This window comes from Podarcis erhardii (genome assembly GCF_964252035.2).
Source record: "Podarcis erhardii genome assembly, chromosome: 15".
NCBI classification, from domain to species: Eukaryota; Metazoa; Chordata; class Lepidosauria; order Squamata; family Lacertidae; genus Podarcis; species Podarcis erhardii.
The window spans coordinates 34,955,247-34,968,352 of record NC_138505.1 but is presented as its reverse complement, the minus strand read 5'-3'; the positions used below and the strand labels follow the sequence as shown (position 1 = coordinate 34,968,352).

The following is a 13,106-nucleotide window of genomic DNA, read 5'->3' as shown; positions in this document are numbered from 1 at the left end:
ATTGTACAAACCTAATTTCAAAAGAGCGCATCTCTCTCCCTTTCCAAATGCACACTCTCTCATGCACACAATATACCCACGTTGGGTATGACGGCTTGCATCATCTCTGTCCATTCACTATGTCGTCTGGGGCTGTAGGGAATTGGAGTCCAAGAACTTCTGAAAGAGCCACAGCTTACCCATCCATGGGCTAAGAAAAGGAGTTGGATTTTTTTTTTCCGAGGGAGGAGGAAAGAGTCGTGTGGCATTGTCACTTTTATTACCTTCATTTTAAGGATAACTCGAGACCTGGAAGGTTTAGGCTTGCCTGCTCTTGTGATGCATGGTGTAAAAAAGAAAACCGGTGGCGGGGTTTTTCCTTGTTAATTTTTGGATCAGTTTATGACCTCTTATGTTTCAATTTCTACCAATGCAGGCAGCGTTCTACAAATTGTGTCAGCTCCTGGGCAGCAGTACTTGCGGCCTCAGGGCCCGGTAGTCATGCAGACAGTGTCTCCGGCGGGGACTGTTCAAAACGCTCTGAACGCTTTGGGAAACCAGCATCCGGCTGGCTTGCCAGCTCCGGCAGTAGCGCAGCAAGGTAGGGGCTCTTTCCTGCATGTCTACCTCTGGGACGTTTTAAGAAGCAGATTTTTAAAACCTTATGGGGATTTTCTGGCCTTTCTGCCTTCCTATGTTCCCTCCCCATCCCCATCCCATAAGTAAATAGGGGAAATGATTTCAGTTGGATGAAGCAGATGCGATTACTTCCCTATCCCTAGACTTGCATCTGCAGCCTGCAGGGCTCTCAACTGGAGCTGTTTCTCTGCGGCCAGCTTTTTACATCCCTTACTAGAACTCCCACACCCCAAAATTCAGGAAACAGCTCTTCCTCTCTGCACCCTTGCCCCTTTCTCCCTCCTTGGTGTCTCCTGCAAGTTGAATACCACCTCCCCCAGGTAATCATTTTCCCCTAACATAGAAGCTGTGTTTGGACATCGCCATAAACTATGGTTTATTCACGACAGGAGTGGTCCCCCAAGGGATGGTACAAATAAAATAAAATAAAATTGCATGCTAGAAATGCAGTGGGCTGGCAGAGGAGAAGTAGAGTATTCTGCACCTCTTACAGCAGCTTATTTAGTTTCCTACACCAGGTGTGCTGCAGGAGCAGACTTTTTCTTCTCCCCAACACAGCATCTAAACGAAGTAGGCTAGCTAGTGGTAGAAGAGGCGCAGAATGTCTGTCCTCCCACCTGCCGACCTGCACGGTCTACAATTCCTTGTTCCCTGTGACAGCCAGGCATGTGGTTAAATGCAAGGCTGGCCTTGGAATTGCCTTGGGTGGCGTGTGGCATGTTACGGCTTGTAGTAGCTTGAAGTCCTTTGTAAAGAGTGTATTTGGGATGTATAAACACATGGTTTATCTTTAAGTGTGTGTTCTAGGTAGAACAATGGGTGGTACTAATTTAGCTTCGGGGGACTCGGCGTCATCTTTAAAACCTGGCCTTATTCACGGAGGACACTCACAGGTACTTTTACTGATTTTTACTGTGTGCGTTCAGTTGTCAGATGAAATAGCTTCCCTTTCAATTCCTTCGAGGACTGAAAAGTGAAAATAAATGAAGTTGTAATATTTAGCTCTTTGATTTTTCCACTTTATTTTGCTTGTCAACAAAGTTGTATGTTGTAGCTTCTACTCCCCAAGTGTGGGGTGTGTGTGGCTACAGATACAGATGCACTCCTGCAGGTGAATTACTGTTGATATAAATTGGGCCTGTAAAGAAGTGAACCCCACCTTTAATTATGTAGAAGCAACTTTTGGCAGATTGGAGAGGTTATGAACATATTTTAAGTATGGAGAAGGAAAAAATGCAGCTTGGCTCACTTTCAAAAATTAAATGGTGAAATTTGATTTTTGAAAGAGGGACAATGAAAGGTACCCACAGAAATATGAAAGGGAAGCTATGTATTAAACAAAAATAATAATAAAGGAAAATACCTTCTGTCTGATTTGGAAGCTGTATAATGTTCAGTATCAACAAAATAGATGATTGTAACTAGCTGCCTTTTATATTGTTAGACCATCTGGCTCAGTATTCAAAACAAAACAAATTCCTTCCAGTAGCACCTTAAAGACCAACTAAGTCAGTTCTTGGTATGAGCTTTCGTGTGCATGCACACTTCTTCAGATACACATGCACACGAAAGCTCATACCAAGAACTGACTTAGTTGGTCTTTAAGGTGCTACTGGAAGGAATTTGTTTTGTTTTGACTATGGCAGACCAACACGGCTACCTATCTGTAACTGGCTCAGTATTGTCTGCTCTGACTGGCAGCAGTTTTCTGGGGTCTCAGGAAGAGTTCTTGGCCCTTCCCTTTTCCCTGAGACCTTTTTTTTAATGGAAGGTGCTGGGAAACTAAATCTGGGAGCTTCAGTATGCTGTGCATGTACACTGCTACTGAATTATGCCCCCACCTGCTAAATTTATGCTTAAGACTAAAATGTAGACTATAACCTTACAGAATGTAATTTAATAGAAGTAGAGCCGAATGGGGGGATTTAATTGATTATTCTGGAACAGAATCTACAGAGCGCTCCAGTAGCGATGCTAGCATATAGCTGTATGAATCAGAACTGTTTTGTTGGAGGTTGTGCCAAAAAAAAGGGGGGGGGAGATCCCTTCGCTTTGGGGTAAATATGCAGTTGCATTCTTATGCATCTTTGCTTGGAATTAAGACACATTGAATTCAGTGAGACTTACTCTAGGGTAAGTGATTTTAGGATTGTAGTCAAGTAACAGACTTTGAACTCTTTATAGTTCTGATTTTAAAGCATTCTGCCCATGGTATACACTTTTTCTTGTGGTTTTTTCAAATTTTTATTACAAAGGAGTCATTTGAGGAAAAAAACAGGATTCTAAAGGAGCGCCTCGACCGCATCTTTTCTTGCAATGAGCGCCGCTGTTCCAGAGCACCAGTGTATGGCCAGGACCTCATGAGTATTTGTTCTCTAGTGGGGGACAGAAAGATGACCCCTCAGTTTTCCGCTGGAGGCAGCAAATGGAGCTGGGCTGGTTTTGCAAACTGTCTCCTCTCGTCGAATCCCTCTTGGGACCACAGTGATCCACTGCAGGGGATGACACAGACACTGGAGCAGCAGCAGGACTCTCTGAGGGATGCTGTTAACAGGTGATCACTGGAATGTTTCCCTTGCTCTTGATCCTGAAGCTGCCGCTGGAGCAGAAGCCTGCCTTCAGCCACCTCTCATGTTCCTCTTCCCCAGCCATGCCACGCCTTTGAAAGAGACCAGAATGAGAATCTAGGCTGCTGGTTCTGTATTTACCGTATTTTTCGCCCCATAGGACGCACTGCCGTATAGGACGCACCTAGGTTTTTTTTTTGGGGGGGGAAATAAAGAAAAAAAAATTATTCCCCCCCCAGACACAGGGCTGGCACAGGGGAAGCCCGAGCTTCCCCCGACCCCAGCCCCCAGAAGAGCCTGCTATCCGCAAGCCTAGGGAGCCGCGCCGGCCTCTGGAGGGTCGCGCAAAGCTGCGCGGACCCCGGGAGCACAGGCAGCTCTGCGCGACCCTCCGGAGGCTGGCACGGCTTGGTGCTGGCCTCCGGAGGGATCCGCAGAGCTGCACGGAGCCCGGGAGGGCAGGCAGCTTTGCGCGACCCTCCGGAGGCCGACGCGGCTTCGTGCCGGGCTCTGGAGGGTTGCACAGAGCTTCCTGAAGCCTGGAGAGCGAGAGCCTCTCGCTCCCCAGGCTTCAGCGAAAGCCTGTATTCACCCCATAGGACGCACCCACATTTCCCCTTCATTTTTGGAGGGGAAAAAGTGCGTCCTATAGGGCGAAAAATACGGTAACAAGGCCACCATGCAATGATTAATATATCCAAAGTACTTAGCCACGTGTCTGCTTTTTGTTTCCCAGGCTGCTCTGTGTGCTGCCATCTGCAGTGGCTGCTCCTCCATCTTTGCACATGGCACGGCTTCCTCCTTTGTACAGCCATAGAATGAAACTACTCAGGCACCGTCTGAAAGAGGCAGCCTCACCTTATTTGAGTCAGCTGCAGCAACTCACCACCCCACAATTGCTTCAGTTTCCTGATCTCCGACTTGTTCAGTACGATGCAGGTAGAGGAGAATCTTTTTTTATTTTCTTTATTTTCTTTTTCCCCCTTTTGGTTGGATTGTGTAGAACCTGGAATCAGGCAAATGTTCTGTGGGAAGGCTTTACACTTTCTTATTTTACAAAATTTAGGCAAGCTGGAAGCTCTGGCGGTCTTGCTTCAGAAGTTGAAGTCGGAAGGACGCCGGGTGCTGATCTTGTCCCAGATGATCCTCATGCTAGACATCTTGGAGCTCTTCTTGAATTTCCATTTCTTCACCTACGTGAGGATTGATGAGTGTGCTAATCAGGAAGAGCGGCAGGTAAACTTTACTTGGAGCACTCCCTCCATCTCATTCTTTATACGAGGGGTGGCTAACCTGGTGCCCAACGGATGCTGCTGGACTCCAACTTCCAGTCAGCACAGTGAATGGTCAGGGGCAATGGGAGTTAAGTGGGTTACGTCCATCCCCACTTGCCCAAGAGAGACAATGAATCATGAGCTTTAGTATCTATCCAGCTCCGTGGTAGCTCCTCATCGGTTTAACGCTTTACCTTGCCCAGTAAAGAGCACTTCACTCCTTCTCTAAATAGTTTGCTATCACTTTTTATTTATTTCTTGCTTCTGATTTTCAGTCTCTGTCTTTGTTTGTTGTTCATTTGTTCTCAAAAGCTATTTGGTGGTTCTGAGTACTTCATCACTTTTCCCACAGGGAGGAGGGGATCCTCGGATGGTTTGCCCCTCCCACTTGTTCCACTTGGCAGGTCTTATGTAAAGTGTACTTACTGTACATCCACATGGGAGGGAAACCTCTCTTCAGTTCTTTCCTGTCTGGCTCCCTGTGCAGCCCGGGTAGCAGGGATCTCTGTACGCTCTGTACATACGTTTTTTAGATTCTGAACCCCACATCCAATCAGATAGGGTGGCCCAGCACTTGATCCCATGTGTGACAAAGGTGTCTGCCCTGAGAATAAGTAATGTGATACTTGTCATCTCAACAGTGAGTGCTAAATGCCTTATGGTCTGTGATGCTTTTCCTCCCCACCCCTCTTTTCTGATCAAGGAACTGATGAAGACTTTCAACAGAGACAAGCGCATCTTCTGTGCAATTCTTTCTTCACACAGCCGCTCCACGGGTGTCAACCTTGTGGAGGCTGACACCGTTGTGTTTTATGACAACGATTTAAATCCAGTGATGGATGCTAAGGCTCAGGAATGGTGTGACAGAATTGGCAGATGCAAAGACATCCACATCTACAGGTGATGCCTGCAAAGTAGCTGTTCTACAAATAGAAAATGGTTCCTCTAGTGAGATTGGCAACATGCAGCCTTGCCCATGGTAGGCACGACAGAGGCTATTTGTGCTCCGGAGATTCCTGATACCATAACTTCATCATGTCATCTAAAGAGGGCAGGCGTTGCCCATATTTTATGATAATCTTAACAGATTTGCGCACACCATCACTTGGGAGTTCTAAGGAAGGAAGGAAGCAGTGCATTTTTGAAAGATTAGTCTGTCATGTTGATTCAATATGGCATCTGTTTGTATTCAAACATAGAAGAGAACCTGCTTCTTGATCCCAATAATCATGATGCAAAATTTGGTTGTGAAGGGTGTCCATAGTGAACAAAGGACTTTTCAAAATATGTAGTAGATAAATGATTATGTCCTAGAGCAGTCATCTTTGCTCTGCTAACATGCCCAGCAATAAAACATTGCCTAAAAACCATTTTCTAATCTTGACTACTCAGTCAATTCAGTCTGTTCTGGCTATTCTCATTTTGCTCTCAGCTTTAAGGTTTTGGTACATCTCCTTGGTTTCTTCTCTAGGCTTGTCAGTGGAAATTCAGTAGAAGAGAAGCTCTTAAAAAATGGCACTAAGGATTTGATCCGAGAAGTAGCAGCTCAGGGAAACGACTATTCTATGGCCTTTTTAACACAGGTATATATATTTTTAATAAGTATAATAATTTTATCAAGAAAGCTTCCTTGTTTCCCCAAATACTTTATACCCTTTGTTTCAAAGCATCGGCTCCTGAGGCTTTATTGTTGTCTTGAGACACAACTAGCAGGACTTCTAATTGGCTTTCATCATGGAGGTTATTTAGGATTGGGCTGCTCCAACTTGGCTTTGAAAGGTGGGAGGACTATGCAAATGCTTGACCCCTCCGAGTAGGCGGAGCCTCCTAGTCCTGCCAGCTTCAAAGCAACTGGGACTTCATAGCAGATTTGGTGGAGAGTGTTGATCATGGTATCTGATGGCTACAGCTTTTCTTCTACTCTCCATCCACATAGTTTAATCATAAGAAAGGAAATGGAGAAAAAGATGCACTTATTAGTTTGACCTCATTGAGGAGAGTTTCTGCTCATTGTGTCTTTTGTGAATCTGAGAAAATGCTGAGGGTACTTTGCACAGTGCATCAGTAGCTAGAGTGTCTCGGTGGTGTCAGGTTTCAGACCCAGCCCCTCTGATCCCCTCTGAACTGGTTTCCCAAATCCTGGCCAGTAGCAGCATCTGTATTTTGTTAATGAATGAAGAAGGAGTAGGTGTGTCAATTTTTATTTCTTTTGGCCTCAAATCCCTCCCCTTCAAAGAGAACTGTGGGGTGAGGAGACATTCCTTTTGTTCCTCCTTTGGATAGAAATCTGGCCCTGAGTTAAGTTACAATGGGGGGGGGGGAGCATAAATAAATTGACACTTCTTCAGGAGCTTGATATGAGACGTATTTCCCCTCCTTCCACAGCAAACGATTCAGGAACTCTTTGAGGTTCATTCTCCAATGGAGGACTCTGGCTTCCGTGTGAAGGCTGAAGAATTTGTGATGCTTACACAGGAGCCCTCCCCGGCTGAAACTATATCTCCTAAGGTTGCAAGACCTTTTATAGAGGTAATTAAGCACAAATAATTTGAACAGAAATAAAAGAGGATATATAACTGTGTGGCAGAACTGTTTTGATTGCCTTTTGGGACTTTCCAAGTGCTCCCTTCAGAATAATCATGTCATCTTCTTTTTTTAATCTTCTGAATCATTTCTTTTAAAGGTTTCTTGAAAGCTTATAAACTATTCATGTAGGTAATACACTACTTCCCCTGAGAGCTATTTAAGCCTATATATATTCTCTCCTCTTTCTCTGGGTGCAGTATTTCAGCACATTTAGGAGATGAATAGGGTGAAGTCTTTGCATGATGCAAATGTTTACTGGTTCTGCACAACATTAAGGTTGCCTGCAACTATTTGACAGAAACCTAACATGGGATGTACTGGTTACACCACAGGAGGGATGTCTGCAACTTGGCTGCATTTTATGCAGCCTCCTACACCTCTTGAAGCTGCCCCATTCTCCCATCCCATCAGAGTTCCTCCCTCCCTGATTTTTCATGCCTCTTTGATGTCTCCCCTCTTATATAGTTTGAGAACAACTGCATGCCATAGTATTTTATTAAATAAAAGCATACAGCCATTGATAACCGCCATCATCATCATTTAGCTGTTGATCTCCTTCTATACAGTCGTCTTAAGGCAACGTACAACTGCAGGAACCAGTTGAAAGCTTAGAGACAGCAGATGCATTTAAGATAAAACTAAAACCCTATGGAATAGATACAGCAAGGACTCATTTATCCAGCTGGGAAAGCCTGTGGGAACAAAAATGTCTTCCAGTTGTTTCCAGAAAGCCCAGATAGGGAGTGCCTGTCATATCTTGATATAGATTCTATTTCGTAGATCAGTGGCAGCAGCAACACTAAAAACCCAGCTTTAGTTACTGCAAAGTGGGCTTCTGAGATTTTGGGGTTTTTATAAATGAGATTTTTTAAAAATGGGGCTTAGTTTTGAGTAGACCTGCATCGTATTAGGAGTCTGAGGGAGCCACAGTGAAGACTGAAATGGCATGTCTTTATCCTGCATTAATTAGTCCAATTACAGACAGATTGCTCTCAAGGGAATGCAGCCCTTGTCTAGGGTGGAATTGGGGAGGTTGTATGCCCTTTAGTCAAAGCATCACATTTTCCCCAAATTCCTAATTATTACTGCAAAATCTAGAAGGCCCTTTCTATGCAAGAATACTTCCATATAACCCAAGTGAATAGTTCACTATTCAACAAACAAGTGCCCTGCACATATCTACCTTGAGAGCCCATGTGGCACAGTGGTTAAGTGTTAGACCAGAATGTTGGAGACTTGGGTTCAGATTCTTCCTGAGCCTTGAGACTTGCTAAGTGACACTGGACCAGTCAGTCTCTCTCACCCCACCTATCTCACAGGTAAAGTGAGTATGAGATTTCCATTGCTCCGAGTGCCAGGCTGAACAATCTCTTACAACTTCCTTACCTATGAATAGCAGTAGAAATTGCCTTAATTTGCTCAGTTTATTTAACTGATAAAAAATTGGTTTTCTTATCAGAATAACTTTTTTTAAAAATGTGATGGATGTGCCCCTGCATTTATACAAAAAAACACCTTTTGTGTGTTTTAAAAAGGCTCTCAAAAGTACAGAGCGAGAAGAGGAGGAGGAGTTGAACACATGCATTCAGGTCTCAAAGACTGAATCAGCTTTGGAACCTCTCATTTCTGAAATCGGCAAGTCCCAGTATCTTGATGAGCCTTCTCAGCTGCAGGAGTTGGTTGCTGTTGTGGATCAGGTACACTTACTTTACATTAACAGTTGAAGGTATCTTTAGAGCATTGCAAACCAACCTTCCACAATGTGGCGCTTCCCAGGTATAGTTCATTCCCAGCTCCCATCAGCCCCTGCCAGCATGGCCAGTGGTCAAGTGTGGTGGGATCCAACAGCATCTAGAGGGTACTAGGTTGGGGAAGGCTTGTTGCTGTTTAGTCGTTTAGTTGTGTCTGACTCTTCGTGACCTCATGGACCAGAGCATGTCAGGATAAGGCTAGTGTAGATGAAATCAGTTAGATGGATCAATAACTTTCACTGTGTACGCAGTAGCTTCCTGTGGAAAATGCCAACTGTACCTAAGTTGTCTGAATCGCTTTGGAACTTATTATTATGGCTGTTAGTTAATTGAGGGAAATGACAGCTAATTTGATGAATCATTTTCCAAATGAGCAGAAGCAACCCTTTTGAAGCAGGAAGCACACTTTTGTTTGTGAGATACACATTTGTCTCTAATGCCAGTGTGGTGTAGTGGTTAAGAGCGGTAGACTCGTAATCTGGTGAACCGGGTTCGTGTCTCTGCTCCTCCACATGCAGCTGCTGGGTGACCTTGGGCTAGTCACACTTCTCTGAAGTCTCTCAGCCCCACTCACCTCACAGAGTGTTTGTTGTGGGGGAGGAAGGGAAAGGAGAATGTTAGCTGCTTTGAGATTCCTTCAGGTAGTGATAAAGCAGGATATCTCCTCTTCTAAAAACAAGAACAATCTTAGAAAAGCCTTCTGCCCTTGACAAGAGAGAAGGAGGAGAGGTTCATTTTCTAAGATGATTCTTGCCATGTTCTTTTTTTTTTTTTTTTTTTTTTACAAACGTGTTAAAAATAATGCACTTAAATCTGTTGGCTGGTTAATTGGACGTGCTGATTGCATTTATGGTTTGGTAGTCCCTAGAAGAAGCATTGACGTACTCTTTGTCGGATAATTACTTCTTTGTATCTTCTCTCAGCTCACCCCAATTGAAAAGTACGCTTTGAATTACCTAGAGCTCTTCCATGTTTCCACTGATGATAGCGAACTGAAGGAAAATGAGGTATGGCATGTATATGCAGTCACTTCTACAGCAGTAACCTTTTGGGGGGTTGGTGATATATGCCCTTGGTGTGTGTGGCCAGACATACCGCGCTCCCCATCCAGGCAAGCAAGAGGTCTTACCCCACTTCAAAGACACATTACAGCCTGGCCACTGAGGGATCTGGCCTGAGCAGATTCCTAAGGGCACATAAAGTACTGTGGGAGGCCTTCTTCTGCTCTTACAGTATTATGCAGCAAAGTATCTGTAAGGACTTCATGTGAACGAAAGCAAAAACTACAGAAGATGCTTAGAAGACCCAGGATTTTTTTTTGATTTTTTTTTAAAAGACATGGGAGAGTGACATTTTTATTTCTGTAGCCCATGAAAGCTTATGCCATGGTACATCTTGTGGCACCTAAATATGCACACACACATACTGTATATAAATATAATAGTTATTTCCACCCTGGAAATCATTGCCTTTGAAATAATTAGCTCAGGGGTGGGCAAACTTGTGGGATCTACTTTGTTGGGCTTTTGAGGTCCAGCGCCGAGGGCCTTCTTGCGGTTGCCTCATTGTGAGAAGCAAAGCTACAGGGAACCAGGCAGAGGGCCTTCTTGGTGGTGGCACCCACCCTGTGGAACACCCTCCCATCAGATGTCAAAGAGATAAACAGCTACCTGACATTCAGAAGACATCTGAAGGCAGCCCTGTTCAGGGAAGTTTTTAATGTGTGACATCTTAGTGTATTTTTGGTCTTTGTTGGAAGCTGCCCAGAGTGGCTGGGGAAACCCAGCCAGATGGGCGGGGTACATATAATAAATTGCTGTTGTTGTTGTTGTTGTTGTTGTTGTTGTAGCAGAACCTAGATATCCACCAACTGGCTCTTGATGTAACAGCGGTGCACTTAGAATTAAAGGATTCTGAGTCCACAAGATTGTTTTGAATACCAGAACGGAGCTCTCGGTCTTTCCACGCAAAAAATCCCTTCCTAATTACTTCAGCCTAGTATAATTTAGATTGCAGGGAGGTCATTTTGTTGCTGCTATTGTTAAATAGTATTTGGGGTCAGAGATCCTTATCGGTCTACTGCAAGTAACCCAGAAATTTATCCCTCTTGCTGATTTCTGAGTTAGTTTTGTAATTGATCTTAATACATTACATTTTTCTTTTAAATATATAAAAATATATATCTTAACCTAGATGGAAGTAAGAACTGCCAAAAAGGTGTGGGAAAATCATCACCTGAAGTCGCTGAAAGAACAAGAGGAGAAAATGCTCTTGGATGGGGAAGAGGAGGAACTGCTCACCTACACTCGGGAAGATGCATATAACAAAGTAATTTACCTGCCAGCTTTTATGCACTTCTTAAAACATTTGAGGGAAACCTGCAGGAAAACAACACTTATGTCCCTTCATCTCCAATGGATTGCCAACCTAGCTCTCCTCTAGGATACTAGAAGCTATAAGAACCTCAAGCAGGGCAGGCCATCTCTTCCACTCCAGAGTTTTTCCATTTTTCTAATATTTCATTGGGTACTGGTCCTTAGTTTTCATTGGGCTTTTTTAATTTAAGGGGGGTGTATTACCTCCCCTTAGCTTTTTCTTTTTTTTTAAAGGTTGTATCCACTGTTAATCCTAGATGCATTGAAATTAATGGACCAAAGGTAGAGACATAATTTCATTTAGTATACTCTTAAGTAGGACCACCACGGGGATAAAACCCACAATGAATTGTGCTTCTCATAGATTCTTGGAAGAAGTTGGAAGGCATTCCGAGGGTCATCTAGTCCAACTCCCTGCAATGCAGGAATCTCTACTAAATCATACATGACAGGTGGCCACCCAAACTCTGCTTAAAAACCTCCAGGAAGGAGAGCACACCACCCTTTGTGGAAGTTTCTTTCACTGTTGAATAGCTTACTATCAGAAAGTCCTTCCTGATGTTTAGTCAGAATCTCCTTTCTTGTAATTTGAATCCATTGGTTCGGGTCCTAGCCTCTGGAGCAGGAATAAACAAGCTTGCTCCATCCTCCATGTTACAGCCCTTTAGATATTTGAAGACAGCTATTTTGTCCTCTGGTTTCATCAGAACTATGTGTGTCTCTCTCTCCCCCCCCCCCCCCCGCTCCCTGCTCCAGGAATATATTTATGAAGGCCCAGATGGACAAACTGAAATAATGCCGGTAAGTCTGTATTGATTTTATTACCTCTTCAGCGTGGGGGTGGATGTGGGGCGGAGGCGAGGAAAACGCATACACACACGCTGTATGCAGAGGGGCAAGTATGCTCTTGAGTACCAGTTCCTGGAAACTTGCAGGAGGAGAGATTGCTGTTGCACTTATGGTCCTGCTTGCAGGCTTCCCACAGGTAGCTTGTTGGCCACTATGAGAACAGAATGCTGGACTAGATGGGCCATTGGCCTGATCCAGCAGGGCCTTCTTATGTTAGTGCATTCACACCTCTGCTTACGTATCCCTCTGGTTACGTAAACTTCGGGATGCGAACACGGCAAACCTGGAAGTATTTTTACAGGTTTCCCCGTGTGTGCATGTGCAGAAGCTCTAAACCGTGCCACGTGTGCATGCACAGAAGCGATAAACTGTGCCATGCGCATGTGTCCTCTGGGTTGCAAAAACCTTGGGATGCGGCCGGACCTCTGGAACGGATCCCGTTTGCAACTGGAGGTACCCCGTACACACTCTTTCTCTTCCTCTTCCACATGCACGCACACCCTCTGCTTATCCAAGAACACAAAGCGAGGTAACTCTCTTCTAATGCTTTGTACAGCTCTGGACTCCCCCAACACCACCTCAGGATGACAACGACATCTATATCGACTCCGTCATGTGCCTGATGTATGAGAGCACCCCAATCCCAGAGTCCAAACTGCCCCCCGTGTATGTCAGGAAGGAGCGTAAGCGCCACAAAACGGATCCATCCGGTAAACATCGGGTTTTTATGTAGGATATACATTGTCAGACACCTCCCGGCGTTGCTTCTGTGGGTGTGGAACTCCTTTGTTGCAGGAAGCCCAAGCTGAGAAAGTTGCTGTTATGTCATGGGCTTTCCAAAGATTATTTTAAACATTGAGAAACCGGCTGGGAAGTGGGGTTGTGCTGTTGTGAGGCCCAGCAGGAGGGGGCTCCTCAGGCAATTAGGTTGTGGGAGGGTGCTGGTAGTCAGTCCAAGGCAAGAGGCAGGCATGGATCAAATTCTGAACATTCCAGGATAGGCAAGAGATAAAATCAGAGCATGTGCTTTTCAGAAATTCCCGGTTCAACCTGTGGCATCTCCAGTTTGTTTGTTTTCTTTAAAAT

At 44.6% G+C, this 13,106-nt stretch overlaps 1 protein-coding gene across 20 annotated transcripts in view; it reads left to right on the top strand.

The window, feature by feature from the left end:
• The window catches only part of EP400 (E1A binding protein p400), a 76,752-nt gene that overhangs the window by 42,067 nt on the left and 21,579 nt on the right, over nucleotides 1–13,106 (top strand). For 16 of the 20 annotated variants that reach the window (XM_081842671.1, XM_081842674.1, XM_081842670.1 and 13 more), the window contains 13 exons: nucleotides 416–580; nucleotides 1,414–1,511; nucleotides 2,874–3,172; nucleotides 3,922–4,124; nucleotides 4,252–4,421; nucleotides 5,163–5,359; nucleotides 5,931–6,042; nucleotides 6,845–6,988; nucleotides 8,581–8,742; nucleotides 9,720–9,803; nucleotides 10,990–11,124; nucleotides 11,928–11,972; nucleotides 12,577–12,730. In XM_081842671.1, the coding sequence (XP_081698797.1) occupies nucleotides 416–580; nucleotides 1,414–1,511; nucleotides 2,874–3,172; nucleotides 3,922–4,124; nucleotides 4,252–4,421; nucleotides 5,163–5,359; nucleotides 5,931–6,042; nucleotides 6,845–6,988; nucleotides 8,581–8,742; nucleotides 9,720–9,803; nucleotides 10,990–11,124; nucleotides 11,928–11,972; nucleotides 12,577–12,730 (1,968 nt within the window). The remainder of the gene's footprint in view (nucleotides 1–415; nucleotides 581–1,413; nucleotides 1,512–2,873; nucleotides 3,173–3,921; nucleotides 4,125–4,251; nucleotides 4,422–5,162; nucleotides 5,360–5,930; nucleotides 6,043–6,844; nucleotides 6,989–8,580; nucleotides 8,743–9,719; nucleotides 9,804–10,989; nucleotides 11,125–11,927; nucleotides 11,973–12,576; nucleotides 12,731–13,106) is intronic. The other 4 variants (XM_081842673.1, XM_081842676.1, XM_081842666.1 and 1 more) reach the window with 1 other exon arrangement.